This window comes from Canis aureus, chromosome 3 (assembly GCF_053574225.1).
Source record: "Canis aureus isolate CA01 chromosome 3, VMU_Caureus_v.1.0, whole genome shotgun sequence".
Classification (NCBI taxonomy): domain Eukaryota; kingdom Metazoa; phylum Chordata; class Mammalia; order Carnivora; family Canidae; genus Canis; species Canis aureus.
Window position 1 is genome coordinate 7,479,526 of NC_135613.1, and position 18,843 is coordinate 7,498,368.

General features: G+C 47.1%; 3 protein-coding genes and 1 long non-coding RNA gene across 13 annotated transcripts in view; 2 read left to right on the forward strand and 2 right to left on the reverse strand.

Annotated features, from left to right (window-relative positions):
- Nucleotides 1–3,091: 3,091 nt before the first annotated feature.
- Nucleotides 3,092–5,358, reverse strand: DPEP2NB (DPEP2 neighbor). Its single transcript, XM_077888035.1, is given in 3 exon segments — nt 3,092–3,841; nt 3,843–4,048; nt 5,182–5,358. Coding segments are annotated over 3 exon segments (375 nt in total). The 5' UTR covers nt 5,249–5,358; the 3' UTR covers nt 3,092–3,739.
- Nucleotides 4,354–7,930, forward strand: LOC144307953 (uncharacterized). The gene is made up of 2 exons (XR_013374601.1): nt 4,354–5,846; nt 7,687–7,930. It is a non-coding gene; the product is annotated as an uncharacterized LOC144307953 (long non-coding RNA).
- Nucleotides 7,931–8,073: 143 nt separating this feature from the next.
- On the reverse strand, nt 8,074–10,121 carry DDX28 (DEAD-box helicase 28). Its single transcript, XM_077887735.1, has one exon. The coding sequence runs from the start codon at nt 10,099–10,101 to the stop codon at nt 8,518–8,520; it is 1,584 nt and encodes a 527-aa protein (XP_077743861.1). The 5' UTR covers nt 10,102–10,121; the 3' UTR covers nt 8,074–8,517.
- DUS2 (dihydrouridine synthase 2) overlaps nt 10,096–18,843 on the forward strand; it is a 50,545-nt gene continuing 41,797 nt past the window's right edge. For 6 of the 10 annotated variants that reach the window (XM_077887745.1, XM_077887768.1, XM_077887771.1 and 3 more), the window contains exon 1: nt 10,096–10,249. The gene's annotated coding sequence lies outside the window, so the exon portion shown is untranslated. Of the gene's footprint in view, nt 10,321–13,122; nt 13,199–18,843 lie in introns of all 10 variants that reach the window. The other 4 variants (XM_077887776.1, XM_077887803.1, XM_077887752.1 and 1 more) reach the window with 2 other exon arrangements.

Consider the following 18,843-nt stretch of genomic DNA (forward strand, 5'->3'; position numbering starts at 1 on the left):
AAACATAAAAAAGCAGAAGATGGGCAGCCCAGGTGGCTCAGCAGTTTAGTGCCGCCTTCAGCCCGGGGCCTGATCCTGGAGACCCAGGATCGAGTCCCACGTCGGGCTCCCTGCATGGAGCCTGCTTCTCCCTCTGCCTGTGTCTCTGCATCTCTCAGTGTGTCTCTCATGAAAAAACAAAACAAAACAAAACAGAAGAGTATAGTGAACCCCTATATATCAGGCACCTGGCTTCAACAATTATGGATGGCCTATCTTGTTTCATGTATACCTTACTCATTTACACCTTCTACAGAATATTTTAAGGCAAATCGAACATTTATTCCATCCATATTTAAGTTTGCATCCCAAAAAATAACGAACAGCTTTTTAAAAAGACAGCTACCAAAAAAAAAAAATATATATATATATATATATATATATATATATATATAAAAGGGATCCCTGGGTGACGCAGTGGTTTGGTGCCTGCCTTTGGCCCAGGGCACGATCCTGGAGACCCGGGATCGAATCCCACGTCGGGCTCCCGGTGCATGGAGCCTGCTTCTCCCTCTGCCTGTGTCTCTGCCTCTCTCTCTCTCTCTGTGTGTGACTATCATAAATAAATAAAGAAAAAAATATTAAAAAAAATAAAAAGACAGCTACCATACCACTATGGATCTTAAAAGAGTCACAATACTTCCTTAATATTATGAATTATCTATCATGTTCAAATTTCCCTGATTGTCTAATTTTTAAATAATTGTTTTAATTATAATGTAGATAAGGTCATCCACATTACATTTGGTTTTTATGTCTCTCAATCCATTGGTTCCTCTTCCTTCTTTCTTTGTAATTTATTTGTTGAAAAAATCAGGTCCTTTGTTCTTTAGAGTGTTCTGTTTTGGAATTTGCTGATTGCATCCCATGGTGTCATTTCACAGGTTCCTCTGTCACTTGTATGGGAAAATTTTTAAAGTGCAGGTTTCCAGATCCCACTCTAAAAATGTATTCCTGTAGGACTGGCATAGGTGCTGGGGATCCCTTGTTTTCCTGGAAGTCCCAGGTGAGTCTGTTTGCCTCATGTTTGGGGATTGCCAACCTACCTGACTCCTCCAGGATCGCAAATTGTCCTCAGACACCCCAAGTTTCAGAGAGCAATATAAGATTATAATCTCCAGAGGTGAGGAGTAAGAGGAAGAGGAATTAGCTGTCTTTTGTAAGCTTTTTTTTTTAAAGATTTATTTATTTGTTTATTTATTTATTTATTTATTTATTTATTTATTTATTTATTATAGACATAGAGAGAGAGAGAGAGAGAGAGAGAGGCAGAGACAAAGGAGGAGGAAGAATCAGGCTCCATGCCGGGAGCCCGAAGTGGGATTGCACCCTGGGCCAAAGGCAGGCGCCAAACCACTGAGCCACCCAGGGATCCCCTGTCTTTTGTGAGTTAATTGAGACTCACAGTGGGAACCCCCCAGAGCTGGTGACTCCTTCCTCTAACTCAGATTAGGGAAACTATTTAAATTATCAGGACCTTTCCTGGCTTTGAGGGTGTCAGAGGAGGAGCAACACTCTTGCTCATGTGGCCCCCTGAGAGTGAGTGTGCTGTCCACGGCGTGAGCTGCTTCACTGGGACCTGAGGGTCAGGAGCTGCTGGCAGTGCCTGCTTTTGATCTAGGATGCTGAAGACAAGTGGACCCGGCACACAGGTCCACACACACCCTGTGCTCTTTCTTCTCTGCTGACATTCCCTCACCCCTACTCTCTGTCCCCTTAACTGCTCAGTGAGACATTCCACTGGTAATAGCCAGCACCTCACTGCCATTGCACACAGTAGTCAGAATGATATTTTAAGCATATCTATCTGATCATTTCACTACCCTGCTCAACTTCTTCCCATGACTGCCCAACACGCTTAAAATCCACATTCCTCACCATGGCTGACAAGGCCTGCTATGGCCTGGTCCATGCTTGCTGCTTCAACCACATCTTTCATTCTTCTTTTTTCTCTCTGGCCACACTGGCCTTTCTGTTAGTTTTAGAACAGGCCGGCCTCATTCCTGCCCCAGGATCTTTGCACTTTCCATTTCCTCCTCCAGGAATTGACTCCCTCCAGCTCTTACTAGGATTCCCTCACATCTTCCTTCACTGAGATGTCACCTCCTCAAAGAAGTCTCCCCTGACTACCTTGTGGAACCTAGCACCACCTCATCACTGTATCCTTTTATCCTATTTTTATCCTATTTATCCTATTTTCTTTTTTTCCTTCTTTTTTAAAGATTTTATTTATTGGGTGGCTCAGAGGTTGAACCTCTGCCTCTGGCTCAGAGCATGATCCTGGAGTGCTGGGATCGAGTCCTGCATTGGGCTCCCTGCATGGAGTCTACTCCTCCCTCTACCTGTCTCTGCCTCTCTCTGTGCCTCTCATGAATAAATAAAATCTTTAAATTTTTTTTTATTTATTTGAGAAGAGAGAGAGCCCACATGCGCATGAGTTGGGGGAAGGGCAGAGAGAGAAGCAAACTCCTCCACATGGGGCTCTGGATCCTGGGACTCCAGGATTATGACCTGAGCCAAAGGCAGATGCTTAACCAACTGAGCCACTCAGGTGCCCCTCTTTTACTTTTCTTTATTGCACTTATAATTATTTGAAATTATATCCTTTACTTACCTCTTTAGTTTGTGGGTGCCTTGAGGTGAGGGGCTTTAATCATCTTGCTCACTAATATACCCCAAGCAACTAGCAGGTGCTCAGTAAACATTTGTTGAGTAAATGGATAGATGGATGGGTTGATGGACAGAATGTCTTTTCAGTCCTGCCTCTCATCTTCTTACACACACATGCACACACACACACACACGCACGTACACACATGTACATATACACAGGGAAGTTCTCATCAGGCTTTGCATTTCTTAAAGAACCTGCCTGTGTCCTGCCCCGATCTGCGCAGGTGTCATTGTGATAGTCACAGTTAGAAGCTGTACTCCAGGGTCTTTTCGGAGGCAGAAGGTCTTAGAGCATCAGGTTCCCCATGTGGGAATGTACTTCAAGGGAACAGGAAGGTTTGGGGCCTGGCCTTGGACAAGCTAGGTTTCAAGCCAAATATGTTGGGCAAAATCATTTTATTGGACAGCAAGTAATCCCACTGGGGCAGAAAGGGCTGGGAATGAAGGAGCACATGAGCCTCAGCGTTGGTGCCACCCAACTCTTCTGTTTTCTTCTGGCTCTGGGAAGCAGGTCTTCCTGGGTCTCTCTATTCTGTCTCCTGGCTCCAGACAAGAGGCTCCCTGGGTAGACACAAATTGCTTCTTTTCAGTTTCAAAAAGCCCAGCTCCTCTTGGTTTGTGTTGGCAGCTTCTGGCAGTGACTCAGGGCAGGAGTCTATCTGCTAGATTGGCCCCTGCTAAGACCACTCTGAACCCTCTCTCTGCTCTTGCATTGTCCTTGGCTCCAAGACAGCAGACTTTTCTTTCTTCTTCCCAAGAAGGGGCTCTAGAGGATTGAGCAGAGAAACGTCAGGTTTTCTTCCAGGCCGGTTTTAGCCCTGGGATGTTCAGAGCAGCCTCTTCCTTCAAACCTCAGTTCCAAGGCTCCTTGCCCACGGCCAGTTGGTATGGAAGGAGGCTCCTGGCTGAGGAAGGCTGAGACAGAGCGGCTCAGGTTCTAGTTCCAGCGGTGGATAGTCGGAGTCACTGCAGGAAGAGGCATTGGCTGTCTTAGGTGGTTAAATGTTTGCCCTCCCCACAGAGTGGCTCAGCCACTGAGCTTCTGTGGGGTCAGCCTCCTGCCACCACGCTGCAATCGCCAAATTTGGGGGCTGGAGCAACCTAGGTCTTTATCCGATTCTGCTAGGTCTTTACTGATGCCTCTGGAGAGCCCTGCTGGAAATTGGTTTCTCTGCTTCCACCTTTGCTGGGGTGACCACAGGAGCATCCCCATAGGTCCGGTAGCCACCAACCAGGCAGTATGTCTCTCCATGCCAGCCCACCTGGGTTTCTCCACAGCCTCGGTAGAGGACATGGTAGTGACCAGGTGTAGGAGGAGAAATGGGAGCCACTGTTGCTGGAAAGAAAATAAGATCTAATCAGTCATTTTTGCTATGTACAGTGACCTGCCAGGACCTCCCATCTCATGTCTTTCCCAGTTTCTGGCTGAAGTCCTTTAATCTGCTTGGTATCTGGAACACAGCCTTGGCCCATTGCCTCTATGAGTCCCCTAGAGAAGGAATATGGCTGCAAAAACGATTCTATGTAGCTCAGGGTAGCAGCAGGAGATGCGGAAATCTGTTCCACATTCTTGGAGGAAATAGTAGAACCTGAAAACAATTGCATCTGGGATCCTTTCCATCTCTCCCTTCCACAGCAGAAAAAGCATTTCTCAAGGTCTATCACTTCTGAGGCTTTAATGGAAATACCTTTTTAGTATTGGAAAAATTAATATAAATGGGCTAAGAACTTCTCTCATCTTGGCAACCCCTCCGGGGCCCCATTCATACTGCCTATTTCAACCACACTGATCTCTAGCCCTCTGGTACTTTTACCTAGGTTAGCAAAAGGCCAAATACTGAGGCAGAGTGACCAGGAGGTTCAGAGCCAGATTCTGGGTGACAAGTCTAGGCTCACGTCAACCCAGCCTCCTAGGACACCATTTCGTCAGCCCTCCAGTCTTGGTATCACTCATCACTCTCCTTGGTTCTTCTGTTCTTCCCATTGATAGGGACACCACATTTTCCCAGCACTCAGCAGCTCATTCTGGGGTGTCTGAGGGGACCCATGTGAATGTCTACATGACAGCATGGTGAAGGTGCCTGGGTTTGAAGGAGGGTTTCATGAGTGGCCCTCAACAATTCTTCCTTGAACTGCTCCATTTATCACTTGCCAACAAAAATTGGCTTGACTTTTGCTGAGAGGCCACTCAGAAAAGGGTCAGAATGGAAGTATCTTGTAGCCAAAAGGGAAGGCTGCATTTATAAAGATTAGAAGCTTTCTGAATAGTTGCCCAGGGATGACATTTCACTTGTCCTCAGCAGTGAGCAGGAACACTGTAAGTCCCTGAGGGGGCCCCAGGTCACTTGTATTACTTACAGCTGATTAAGTTCTGAGGTGTGGTGGGCAAGCCCAGAAGGAACCTGTGTCAGCCAGGTGAAGTTGTGTGTATACCAATGACTCTTGTACAGATGCCTGACCTAGGCCTACCTGCTATGCTGCCCTCCCAGGGGACAGAGGACAAGTTAGAATGAATATAGAAGATCCGGTCAGACATTCTCTCTCAGGCAACCGAACAGATTGGTATCTGGTAGAGAACTGGTAGGGAAGTTTCCCCGAGAGCATCACGTTTGCGTCGTTACTCTGCCATGGAAACTGTGAGAAGGCTTGTGAAGTCATCACTATCCAGTGAGGTCACATAAGGAATCTGTGACTTGAAGGGCAGGCTTCAGGCTCTTGGGGTTTTGTGGAGGAGAGCAGGGTGGAGACAGAAAAGCACCTTGTCTGGGCCCTCACACTTCTCTCCCCAGCCAGCCCTAGGAAATAACTGTGGCACAGCGCCAGGGACCAAAATAGGGCAAGAGAACCCACATTCTGTGATTGGCTTGAGAGGCAAGACTAACCCAAGAGACAGTCAGGTTGTATGGCACTGACCCTAAGTATTCAACAGCTGGGGAGGCAGAGATTTGTGTGGAAGTTTCCTTGGCAGTGGCCCTCAAGGATAAGTTAGATTTGGACTCATGGAGAGGAGAGGGAAGAACTTCCAGCTGAGAAGAATAAAAGCAAAGACAAAGTCTTCTTGAACTTGTCCTTCTCCAAATGCAAATTCACAGAACCCTCACATTTTTACAACTGAGGACTCAAAAAACTAAGAGGTGTAGGGGGCCTACGTGAGGTTATACAAGTAGTGGAAAGGTGTTCCGCTCAATGGTAGGGCTTCAGGTGGGCTCTGGATTTATACCTGATAGGAATGTGAAGACAAACTCATCCTTTTCAAAGTGACACTGCTAGAGATGTTAAAGGTGCTCCAAGGCCAAATGAGGGTCCTGAATGGCTTTCACCAAGTGGGAATGGTGGGGGCGTTTTAGTATGAAATTCAAAACAAATTCACGACAAAACAACAACCTAATCATTACATTCATCTCTCCCCTAAAAAGGCAAATTACTGATATAACAATCCTACCACTGTGAAAGGATGAAGTGTGGGCTCAGCAGAAGTGTGGGTGAAAAACATGGTCAAACTGTGAAGAGGCGTTACTAAAAGCTGATTGGGTCCTACTCAGAGGAGGAGGAAATAGCTCTGCCCTGAGCTTGATCAGGCCCACAGGAAGGAACCACATTTGGGGCAGCCCTGGATACAGTCAATCAACACTTCCTAGCAATGAGAGATAATCTTCCTTAAAGGGGGCCCCCTGTTGCTGACCTTGAATATGCAGAGATGGGATGCTTGTTTCCTGGGGCAGTTGCAAAAGGCATGTTCCCTGGAGGTACATAATGATGCAGGACTATTTTAGAAGTTGGGCAACAACAACAAAGTGGGGCAACCGTGGTTGAGAACCACATCATCTTTCTATTCCTAAATTGCTTGAATTAGTGTGGTGCATGTTAGGACACATGAAATCAGGCCTGATTAGAATTGACTGCCCTTGAAGAGTGCTGGGAGGGAAGATGTGAAGGGGAGAGCTCTGGGGGAGGTTCTTTCTGGCCAAGTGGGCCAGCAGAAGACCACTTACATTCTCCAAGGCTCAGGAGCGTTTATTTATCTGGGAACATCAATCTGACCTCGTAGGGTTACTGATACATTATCAGGACCTGGGTCTTTGGGGAAAGGAGAATAGCATAGACAAATGGTTGTGAGCTCAGAAATATGTAATTTATTTTTTTAAGATTTTATTTTTAAGTAATCTCTATTCCCTTCATGGGCCTTGAACTCAACCTAGAGATCAAGAGTCACATGCTCTACTGACTGAACCAGCCAGGTGACTCTGAAATCTGTTTTTTTTTTTTTTTTTTTAAAGATTTTATTTATTCACGAGAGACAGAGAGAAAGGCAGAGACAGGCAGGAGAAGCAGGCTCCCTGTGGGGAGCCTGATGTGGGACTTGATCCTAAGACCCTGGGATCACTAGCTGAGCCAAAGGCAGAGGCTCAACCACTGAGTCACTCACGTTGTCCTGAAATCTGTATTTTTAACAAACTTCCTGGGCAGTACTGCAAGTGATCCATGGGTAGTGACCAAATTATTGTCCAAACTGGGTTACTTTTGAGAGTTAAAGTGGGCAATATTAAAAGTTGGCAACTAACTCAACCCTTGGTGCACACAGACAAAATTGTCATCATTATGTTATGTGTAGGATTTTGAGCAACTTTATCCCTCTGAGCCTCAAGTTTCCTTATATGACCCCTCTCCCTCTACCCCTCTCCTCTGCTCATACTCTCAAATAAAATCTTTAAGTTTCCTCATATGAGAGCCATGATTATACATGTAGTGCAATCTTCTGTTCTCTGCAACCTTGTCCTTTGCAGTGTGCAAGTATTTTTGTGTGTCTGTGTGTGCGTGCAAGTATTTTAAAGTTGTTTTGTAGAGTATGACTCTCAACTGCACATTACTTTAGGCTTATATACTATAGAAACTGGAACCTAGGAAACAGTGAGAGGATGCTACATGCTTATTTTGCCAGTTTTGTAAAAAGTTTAATCCTCTTTCTCTTCCCAGGCCACAAAGATTAAGAATGCAGAGCTTGGAAATGCACACCAAGAAATACTTCTGTGTCAGTCTGTCTTTTCTATTCTTCTGGCAGTACTTCCTGAAGAGACTTCACCAAGAATGCCCAAGCTTGCCACGAGCACTGTTGGTGAAGAAAATCTCTACTGCTAGTCACGTCCCCTTTCACTTCTCCGGGGGGCTTAAGGGATGTTTTGGGGGCAGGAAATAAAATCTAAGTGTTTACTAATTAAAACGGCAACAGAAAGAGGCTCTGTCCCAGATGTGTTGTTTGGAGTGTGAATCTTCTCACAGTCCAATGAATTCCACCCCAGTGGTAACTATTATTAAGCGAGACCCATAAAAACATTACTTATTGTTAGAAATTATAACATAATACAAAGCCAAAAATCTACTTTATTTTTCCCGAGTCATGTGAAAGACTGCAAAGAACTGTGCTCAGTAGCTCGCTCTCCATTTAGGGCCACATCTATCTTTGGAAACCAGACAGCAGCTCGCCAGGCATTCAGGGAGGTGACTAGGTAGCCCAGTGCATCCGTTTTGGTTTTTTAATTTTATTTATTCATGAGAGACACAGAGAGGCAGAGACAGAGGCAGGGGGAGAAGCAGGCTCCACCCAGGGAGCTCGAGGTGGGACTCGATCCCAGGACCCCAGGATCATGCCCTGGGCTGAAGGCGGTGCTAAACCTGAGCCACCCGGGCTGCTCAGCCCAGTGCATCCTACTGACAAGTGCACTCACACACTCAGAACAAAGGGAAAGATCCCTGTTAATGGCATCATGTTTAAGCTGGCTGCCATCAGACTTGCTAGGGCAAAGACTCTCACTGAGGACCTAGTCCTGGAAGACTTCTCCTCCGACGAGCTGCCAGCTCAATCTTCTGAACCAGGCTTACATCCCAGGGATGGGTCACAAAGCTGATGACAGTGCCAGGCACCTCACTCCCTACACGGCCCACCCTACCGGCTCTATGGATGTAGTCTTGCAGGGTGAGGGGGAAATCGTAATTGACAACTAACTCTACATGGGTGCTGTCCAGGCCCCGAGAGGCTATGTCTGTGCAGAGGAGTATGTCCCGGGAGCCCTTCTGGAAGCACTGGAAGATACCTGCTCTCATTGAGGCTGGCATTTGTCCCTGCAGCCTTAGGTGTTGGATTTTGTGGTCATCCAGAATATATCCCAGCCAGTTCACAGTGCTGGAGCTATTACAGAACACCAGAATAGTTCCCGAGGGGCCAGTCCTATATGTTCTGTCATGCTGCTTGAGGATCTGCACCAATTCAGTCACCTTCTCTGCTCCCTTCAGCCTCATAAATGTCTGTCTAACATGAGGCATGATGCAGTGGAGCTTAGAGCTGGTGATGGTGGTCAGAGAGTCTGGGCTGGCAACTTTACTTAGCAGCTGGCTTACACCTTCGGGAAACGTGGCCCCCACCAGCACTAACTGAGCTTTGGGATTGAAGGGGTCTTTTAAGTCATCTGGGTCTTCTGCTATATGGCTCTTCTGCAAGATGTAGTCCACTAGTTCCAAGAAGCTTTCATCCAATAGTGTGTCTGCCTCATCCAACACCAAGAAGGAGAGCTGCTTCAGGCTGACTAGGTGACTTTTCAGGGCCTTCCACAGAGCTCCTGGAGTGGCCACTAGTACGTCTGCTGGAGGTTGTTTGGACAGTTGCACCCGGATCCTATTCATGCCATGGCCTCCCCCTAGCTCTCGCACCTGGAGGCCCAAAGAGATGCCCAAGGGCTGGGCCACTGCCCGCACCTGTTCCGCTAATTCTCGCGAAGGCACAAGGACGAGGCCTCGAGGAGCAGGTGTACTGTGGGGATTCAGGCCTGGCCGGCCCAGGAGCCGCTGAAGCAGAGGTAGTAGGTATCCGAGAGTCTTGCCACTGCCCGTTTCCGCGGCGCAAAGGATGTGGCGGCCGCGAAGTAGAGGGGGAATGGTGCTGGACTGCACGGTTGTAGGCCGAAGGACTTCAGGCGCAGCCTCCTTCAGCGCACGAAGCACTGGGGGTTCCAGACCCAGATCCGCGAAGCTGCCCTCGGATGAGAGGTTCCGCAGCGCTGGTACCTCGTGTTGCGCGCGCTCGATGGAGAAGTGGTCTCTGCGGGAGCGCCGATTCTTCCAACCACGCGAAGCTAGTGGCGCGCGCTCCCAGCGGCCCAGCGTGAGGCGCGCCGGCTGGCTCAGCTCCCGCCGCCGCGCCGAGATGAGCAGCGGGCCAGGCCGCGCCAGCACCAGCCGCGGGGAACTCCGTCGCCCGCTCTGCCGCTGTTGTAGAGCCCGCGGGATGCGAACCACGGGCAGGGGCTCCTCAGGACCGCGGCCCGCCAGGTCCCGTCGAGGCGCGCAAAGCCACCGGGCCGCGAGCCGCAGCAGCCGCGGCGGCCGCGCCACAGCCATAGTCCCCTAGGCGTGCGAGAGGCGCACGGCGATGACGTCACGAGCGCGCGAGGCCTCGTGGACGGTGTCCGGCGCGGCTCAGTAAGGCTTGTGGAGTCGGCGAACCCTGAGGAAGGAGGGAGAGTCTGTAAAGTTCAACTGCGGCGAGGTCTGTGGGTCCGAGCAGGTGTTGGCGACGTCCAGACCCGGATCGGCCTGGGGGAAAAGGGCGCGATGGAGGCAGGCGCGGGGTCCGGCGATACGCGGCGCTGGGGGCCGGGCCTAATGGACAGGAGGACGGAGGGCTTCTGGCGATTGGGTGTCGGTCCTGGTCATTCTCTTTTGTCGCTCCCACCGCTCCTTTGGTGGCTTGTCTAGTGTTGGTCTCCTGTAAATTCCGAGGGTGCGGTGGTGTTTTCCCAGGTGTGATCCCCGCGCAAGGTCTGGTAATAAATGTTTACTGAGAATCTGAACGCATGGTCAGGCCTGGGGGAGAAGACGAGGGCCAGGTGTCTTAGATCTAGGCCCCCCCTTCCCTTGGCCAAGAGCTGAGAGCCCCGAGGGCAAACTGATGGCCCCTCTGTGAAGCGGGAGCTGTAAGATCTTCAGGCTTTATTTCAAGTAGACCTTTCTCTTTGTACTTACCCCCACCTTTCACCTGAGGTTCGCTCTCCATTCTCTTGCCAACCCTCCCAACTTTTTCATCCTGAACCTACTATTCTTGCAGTATGCTCACCTTCACTGGGTTCCCAGTCAAGATACATAAATTGCTTAAATAGTGGTGAGGAGGGTCCTTGATCACTCAGGTGATCAAATATGTGGCTTGTGTTACATAGCCCTGGCCAGAGTATTTTACTTGCATTCAGTTGTTCAGGTTGCAAAAAAACCCTTATCTGTTTCTGATTGACTTACTTCGCTTAGCATTATACCCTTTGAATCCATTCATGTTGTTGCAAATGGCAAGATTTAATTCTTTTTTTTTAAAGATTTTTTTTAAGGTCTTTTATTTACTGATTCATGAGAGACACACAGAGAGAGGCAGAGACACAGGCAGGCAGAGGGAGGAGCAGACTCCCATCAGGGAGCCCCATGTGGGACTCAATCCTGGGACTTCAGGATCATGCCCCGAGCCAAAGGCAGACGCACAACCACTGAGCCACCCAGGCATCCCAAGATTTTTTTTATTTATTTACTCATGAGAGGCAGAGACACAGGCAGAGGGAGAAGCAGGCTCCACTCAGAGAGTCCGACGTGGGACTCGATCCTGGGACTCCAGGTTCACGCCCTGGGCTGAAGGCAAGCGCTAAACCGCTGAGCCACCCAGGGATCCCCTATCTCACATCTTCTTTATTCATCAATCCAGGGACACTTGGGTGGCTTCCATAATTTAGCTATTGTAAATAGTGCTGCAATAAACATAGAGGTGCTTTCCCCCCCCACCCTCAATTCGTGTTTTTGTATTCTTTGCCTAAATATCCAGTACTAGAATTGCTGGATCATATGGCAGTTTTATTTTTAATTTTTTGAGAAACTTCCATACTGTTTTTCACAGTGGCTGCACCAGTTTTAATTTCCACCAACAGTGCAAGAAGTTTCCTTTTTCTCCACATCCTCACCAATGCATGTTGTTTCCAAAGAGATAAATACTTGAAAATTTCAAATGCCATTCTGATACATAAGTAGACTTTCTGGAAAGTTACCCATCAAACCAGCAGAGGAGAGAGTTTTGAGTAGTGACAGGTGAACAGAGTCATTGGATAGAGCAAGCAATGGCTCTCAGGTGAGGGTGATTTTTGCCCCCACCCCACCCCGGGATATTTGACAGAATTTGGAGACATTTCTGGTTGTCACATCTGGGGAGGTGCTACTGGCATCTAGTGAGCAGAGGCCAGGGATGTTGCTGAACATTATGCAGTGCACAGGAAAGCCTCCCACAAAAAAAGATTATCTGGCCCAACATGTGAATAGTGTGTTGTTGAGAAACCCTGCATAGAGTATGAGGACTGAAGAGAGGCTGAGGTTACATGTGCTTTCACTTCAGGTAGGCATATCTGACAGCCTCTTGCGCTGGCTCTGCCTCATCCCCAGAATTTGTAATTAGGACACTGATGCCATTGCTTGCTATGCCCTTGGGGTTAGGAAAGTTGGGGGTCCTTCCTGAAAGTCATAAACACAAGAAATAGTGACTCAAGGAAGTGAAGCTGGAGAAGAGAAGTTTAGAGAGAACAAAACTGTCCTCATGGGTCTGGGGAATGTGCCAAATGGAAAAGAGCTGAAGTGTGCCATGGGGTGTACCATTCCAGAGTGCAGAATTAGGACCCATAGGTAACAGGAAGATTCTGAATTTGATATAAAGAACTGCTGTAACAACTAGAATTGCCCAGGTCTGTCTTGAGGATGCTGAGTTTTTCCATCATTGAAAGTTCATATCCAGGCCGGATGACCGCTGGTTGGCAATATGATCGAAGGGAGTTGATATAAAGGGCACTGCAGGGATCTCTGGGTGGTGCAGTGGTTTGGCGCCTGCCTTTGGCCCAGGGCGCGATCCTGGAGACCCGGGAACGAATCCCACGTCGGGCTCCCGGTGCATGGAGCCTGCTTCTCCCTCTGCCTGTGTCTCTGCCTCTCTCTCTCTCTCTCTCTCTGTGACTATCATGAATAAATAAAAATTAAAAAAAATAAAAAAATAAAGGGCACTGCAAGATATTGTGATTCTATACTACTTTTATGATTCTTCTCAAGAAATCAGAGCTCCTTGCTCCTTATCTATGTAGCTTCTTCTTCTTCTTTTTTTTAAAGATTTTATTTATTTATTCATGAGAATACACAGAGAGGAGAGAGAGAGAGGCAGAGACACAGGCAGAGGGAGAAGCAGGCTCCATTCAGGGAGCCCGACATGGGACTTGATCCAGGGTCTCCAGGATCACACCCTGGGCTGCAGGCAGCACTAAACCACTGAGCCACGGGGGCTACCCTATGTAGCTTCTTTGACATCTGACTCAACAGGTCTTATCCATTTACACGTGCCACTGTTTTTTTCAGATAAAAACAAAGTCTTACTTTGCACCAAGCCAGAGTAGATACACTGAAGGAATTATCAGAAAAGAATAATACATAGGTATGTAGTTGCATTTGGGTTCTACCGAAATATTTGGGGCAGGGAAGCTGGTTACTATATGGCTACTTTCTCACCATGCTCAAGTCCTTACAAGATGATTAACTCAAAATCTCATAAAGATTGGAGTCTGTCTGAGCCAGTCTTTGCCCTTGGTCCTTGATTTCTTTTTGTCAGTTGTCAGCTACTGAATAAGTCTCCTCTCTTTTCCTGCTGTTCGCAGGAGACATTGAGTAATCTCTAGTTGTTATTGAGATACATGTTTTATATTATAGTACTCTAGAAATAAGAAAGTTTTACTTATTTGTGAAAAGAATGAGAATAGGGGCCTAACTTGGTAGTATTTTTTTCCCAGGGCTGTCATAGTAACTCACGTTGCCTGGTTACTCCATAAGTTTTAAACAGAATTATTGTCCCTTGGATCTCAGGTGATAATAGTACAGCCATTCATTCATTTATTCGTTCAATAAATATTTCCTGGGCACCATGTATATGTTGGGTACTGTTCAAACAGACAGTGGGCAAAACAGGTAAAATTCCTGCCCTAATGGAGTTTACATTCATTCATTCATTCATTCATTCATTTAAGAGTTTATATTCTGAGTTAATTGACTTGGGGGTAAGGCCTGGACTTTGCTATTTTTTAAAGCCTTTCCAAATGATTCTAATATGCCTCCCCATTTGAGAATCACAGTTATAAACAAAGCACTTAGGGAATTGCAAGGCATTGCAAAAATAAAAAGTAGCTGTTAGTTAGTATTCTCTCCCTGTTCCTTCATTTTCCTGCCTGCATCAGGACTGTTGTACAAGTGCTGAACATTTTTTTAAAAATTAAAAAAAAATTTTTTTATTTATGATAGGCACACAGTGAGAGAGAGAGAGAGAGAGAGGCAGAGACATAGACAGAGGGAGAAGCAGGCTCCATGCACCGGGAGCCCGACGTGGGATTCGATCCCGGGTCTCCAGGATCGCGCCCTGGGCCAAAGGCAGGCGCTAAACTGCTGCGCCACCCAGGGATCCCCTGAACATTTTCTTTTCAGCCTGTGTCACTATATGCCTAGATCATTTCATCCTCTTTCTAACCCAACTCCTTACCTCCTTCCTGTCTTTCATTCTCCAGTCCATCATCTGTTTTCCGAATGATCTTACTAAAAAGCACAGCCATGGCCTTGTCACTCCTTGACTCAGAAGCTATTAATGGATGGATGCCTGTGGCCTACAGCTTATCTCCTAATCATTCTGCAGAATCTGCCCCCAACTCCATCTCCTGCTACTTTCTTGAAAATGTATTTTTTAGGGCTCCTGGGTGGCTCAGTGGTTGGGTGTCTGCCTTTGGCTCAGGGCGTGATCCCAGGGTCCTGGGATCAAGTCCCGCATCAGGTTCCACGCAGGGAGTCTGCTTCTCCCTCTAACTATGTCTCTGCCTCTCTGTCTGTGTCTCTCATGAATAAATAAATACAATCTTAAAAAAAAGAAAATGCATTAAAAAATATTTTATTTATTTATTTGAAAGAGAGCAAGAGAGAGAGAGAGCATGAATAGGGGGAGGGGTAGAAGGAGAGAGAGAGCAGCATACTCCGCACTGAGCTGGGAGCCCAGTGCGGGGCTTGATCTGCCCTGGGATCATGACCTGAGCTAAAGGCAGACACTTAACCGACTAAGCCACCACCTGGGTGCCCCTCCTGCTTTCCTACCCGAATCTTATTCATTTTAGTGGTAGCTCTTATGCAAGTTGGGTAAGCAAGGGATTGGGGTAGACATTTGTCTGCTCTGTAATCATACTTGAGGTATGGCAAGGCACTTGAAATGCTCTGTTATAGAGTACACATTTGTCTGTGATAGAGCTCTTCTTTGGCTGAAACATTAACCGTATTGTGGTTCTTGTTGCCATTTGACCTGTTAGCTTCTTTTTTATTTTTAAAATTTTTTAGTTTTTTTTTTTTTTTAAGATTTTATTTATTTATTCATGAGAAACACAGAAAGGAATGAGAGAGAGGCAGAGGGAGAAGCAGGCTCCATGTAGGGAGCCCGATGTGGGACTCGGTCCTGGGTCTCCAAGATCACACCCTGGGCTGAAGGTAGCACTAAACCGCTGAGCCACCCGGGCCACCCTTTTTTTAGGTTTTATTTATTTATTCATGAGAGCCACAGAGAGGGAGGCAGAGACAGGCAGAGGGAGAAGCAGACTCCATGCGAGGACCCCGATGTGGGACTCGATCCTGGCACTCTTGAGATCATACCCTGAGCCGAAGACAGACACTCAACCGCTGAGCCACCCAGGCATCCCAGTTAGCTTTTTTTCACAACAAACCCTAAACATCTACCTTATGCCAGATGTGTACTTTGTGACAAGGACCTGGTGATGAGCAAGATGTAGTGATTGCCTTTAATTTGTGATGAGGAAGGCAGATTGATAGTTAGTTGCTCTTGTAATTACAAGAGTATATTCCAATGTAGGACAGGAATGAGCTAAGAGGAGCTCCCTTACTCTGTGTTTGGGACATAAGTGTCAGGGAAGGCTTTCTGGAGGAAGTGACATCTGTATGGAGGTTCTGAAAGGCTACTGGAAGTCGGCCAGGTGGAAGAATAGGAATATGGGTTCTAAGCAGGGGCATCTTATTTAGAGACTCCAAACTGAGAGAGAGCAGGTTAGTTTGGGGAGCTAGAAACAGATCGGAATAGCTGAAGCTTAACATGGAGGAGTTAAGAGGGCAGGGGGCAAATGATGAATGGGCTTCTGAGAAAGGGGGGGAGCAGGCCTTGTGAAGGAGCTGGGACTTAATTCTAAGAGCAGTAGGGAAGGCTTTGGAGAACGGGAATAATATCCTATCCTGATTTGTGTTTTGAAAGACCCCTTTGGCTGCTGGAAGGAACATATACAGAACATGATAGGCCTGGAAGCAGAGAGACTGGCTTGTAGGCTCTTGTCATCAGTCACTTGGCAGTGGCAGATCCGAGCAGCTTCTTGAGGTCAAGAACTTAGTTCTTTCCATTTCTTTACCTTCAGCACTTCACATAGTGCCTTCATCCTAAAACAGCTAGTAGATGTTTGTTGATAGAAGAGTAGACTTAGAATGTATTGAAAGTGTAAAAGCCCAGTAGCGAGAGCAGTGAACATTTATTAAGCCCTTACTACGTGTGGAGAGCTACTGAGCATCATAGAATTAACTCTTCACAATATCCCACCTGGCAGATTCTGCTGGGGTCTCATATTCCAGAGGGAGAATGGAATAAGGTTAATTATTCCATTCTCTACTAGGTTAATTCATCTGCCCAGGGCAGAGTTGGGATTCCAGGGCAGGTCCTCTTCTTCTTCTTCTTTTTTTTTTTTTTAAGATTTTATTTATTTATTCATGATAGAGAGAGACAGAGAGACAGAGAGACAGAGACACAGGCAGAGGGAGAAGCAGGCTCCATGCAGGGAACCCGATGTGGGACTCGATCCGGGGTCTCCAGGATCACGCCCTGGGCTGAAGGCAAGCACCCAAACTGCTGAGCCACCCAGGCTGCCCTCAGGGCAGGTCTTCTGATTCAGTGTTTAGAACTGTAACAGAGATATACTGTAGTACCTCTTTCTCATTATAAATATATTAGGTCACTTTAATTTTTTTCTTATCTACAGGTGTTTTGAGTGGGAAGTAGGATAATTCTCTGAATATTTAATCCTAATTGACTTTAATTTTAACTCTATATTTTATTTTATTATTTATTTATTTAAAGATTTTTATTTATTTATACGTGAGAGACAGAGAGAGAGAGAGAGACAGAGGCAGAGGGAGAAGCAGGCTCCATGCAGGGAGCCCGACATGGGACTCGATCCCAGGTCTCCAGGATCAGGCCCTGGGCTGAAGGCAGGGGCCAAATTGCTGAGCCACCCAGGGATCCCTAAATTTAATTTAATTTTATTTTTATTTATTTATTTTTTTAATTTTTATTTATTTATGATAGTCTCACAGAGAGAGAGAGAGAGAGGCAGAGACACAGGCAGAGAGAGAGGCAGGCTCCATGCACCGGGAGCCCGACGTGGGATTTGATCCTGGGTCTCCAGGATCGCGCCCTGGGCCAAAGGCAGGCGCCAAACCGCTACGCCACCCAGGGATCCCCCTAAATTTAATTTTAAAGAAATTGTTTTTTAAGCAATATCATAGTCTCCAGGAAAATTTATGTGGAAGGGACTGGGAAGTTTTTTTTTTTCTTTTTTAAAGATTTTATTTATTTATTCACGAGAGACAGAGAGGGGGAGAGGCAGTGACACAGGCAGAAGGAGAAGCAGGCTCCCTGCAGGGAGCCCAATATGGGACTCGATCCCAGGTCTCCAGGATCAGGCCCTGGGCTAAAGGCGGTGCTAAACCACTGAGCCACCCGGGCTGCTGGGAAGGTTTTTTTCCAGTCCAGTTTGTTGTTTTCCTTGAATAGTGTTATCTTTAATCAAAAAGCATTATAATTGTTGGGATTTTTGTATCCATGAAACTGAAGTTAAGGCTACTGAGAAGGTCATCAAACTGTCATAGAGAAGACCAGCCCTTAAAGGAATGGTAGAGAGATTGTCTCAGTTTGTGTGACTAAAATGGTGATCTGGGTGTGATTTTAGGGCTGGGTGAATGGTTGTGATGGGAACTGGGAAAGGGTGGGGACAGCCTAGCTTCTTTGAGAGGAGCCTTCTTGGAGGCAGGCCCTGTCAGGCCCTGCTGGCATGCACCAGAGGGAGTCCCTGGACCAATGTCCCAACAAGAGGGTGTCCTCAGCCACCACAGAGTAAGTGTTTGGTCACGCCTTCCTTTCGAAGCTGCTGCTAAGGGCCAAGCCCTGGCTCAGGGCTAGAAACCTGGCAGTGAACTAGGTAGCCATGTTCCTGTCTTTGTGGGACTTGTTGTCCTGGTGATCTAGAGCAGGAGATGGGGGATAAACGAGAGACCACACAAGTAAGTGTGGACACATGGATTGTAACTGAACTATAAGGAAGAACAAAGTGTTGTGAGAGCATGTGACTAGGGACCTGAAGTTAGATGGTCTGGTAGGGAAATGTCTCCAAAAAGGGGACGTTCAAGGTAAAGAGGACCTTAGTGTGGGTGTGTATGATTGAGTCCAGGAGAGTGTTCTAGACAGAGAGGACTGCAAGTGCATGGGCCCCAGGTTGCAGAGAGCTTAGTGTAGGAGACTTTCAAAGAAGGCCAGGGGGCCAGAGCAAGGAGAATGAGTGGAAGAGAGGCTTAAGATGAGCTGGAGAGGGGATCCCTGGGTGGCGCAGCGGTTTAGCGCCTGCCTTTGGCCCAGGGCGCGATCCTGGAGACCCGGGATCGAATCCCACGTCGGGCTCTCGGTGCATGGAGCCTGCTTCTCCCTCTGCCTATGTCTCTGCCTCTCTCTCTCTCTCTCTGTGACTATCATAAATAAATAAAAAAAATTAAAAAAAATAAATAAAAATTTAAAAAAAAAAAAAAAAAAAAGATGAGCTGGAGATGTGAACAGGGACAGGTCGTGCAGGGCTTGATGGGCCATCAGAAGGGTTTGGGAGTTATCCCTAAACTGAGTGGGAAACCACTGAAGGATATAAACAAGGAAGTGGTATTATCAGAGTTGTCTTTTTTTTTTAATTTTTATTTATTTATGATAGTCACAGAGAGAGAAAGAGAGAGCGGCAGAGACAT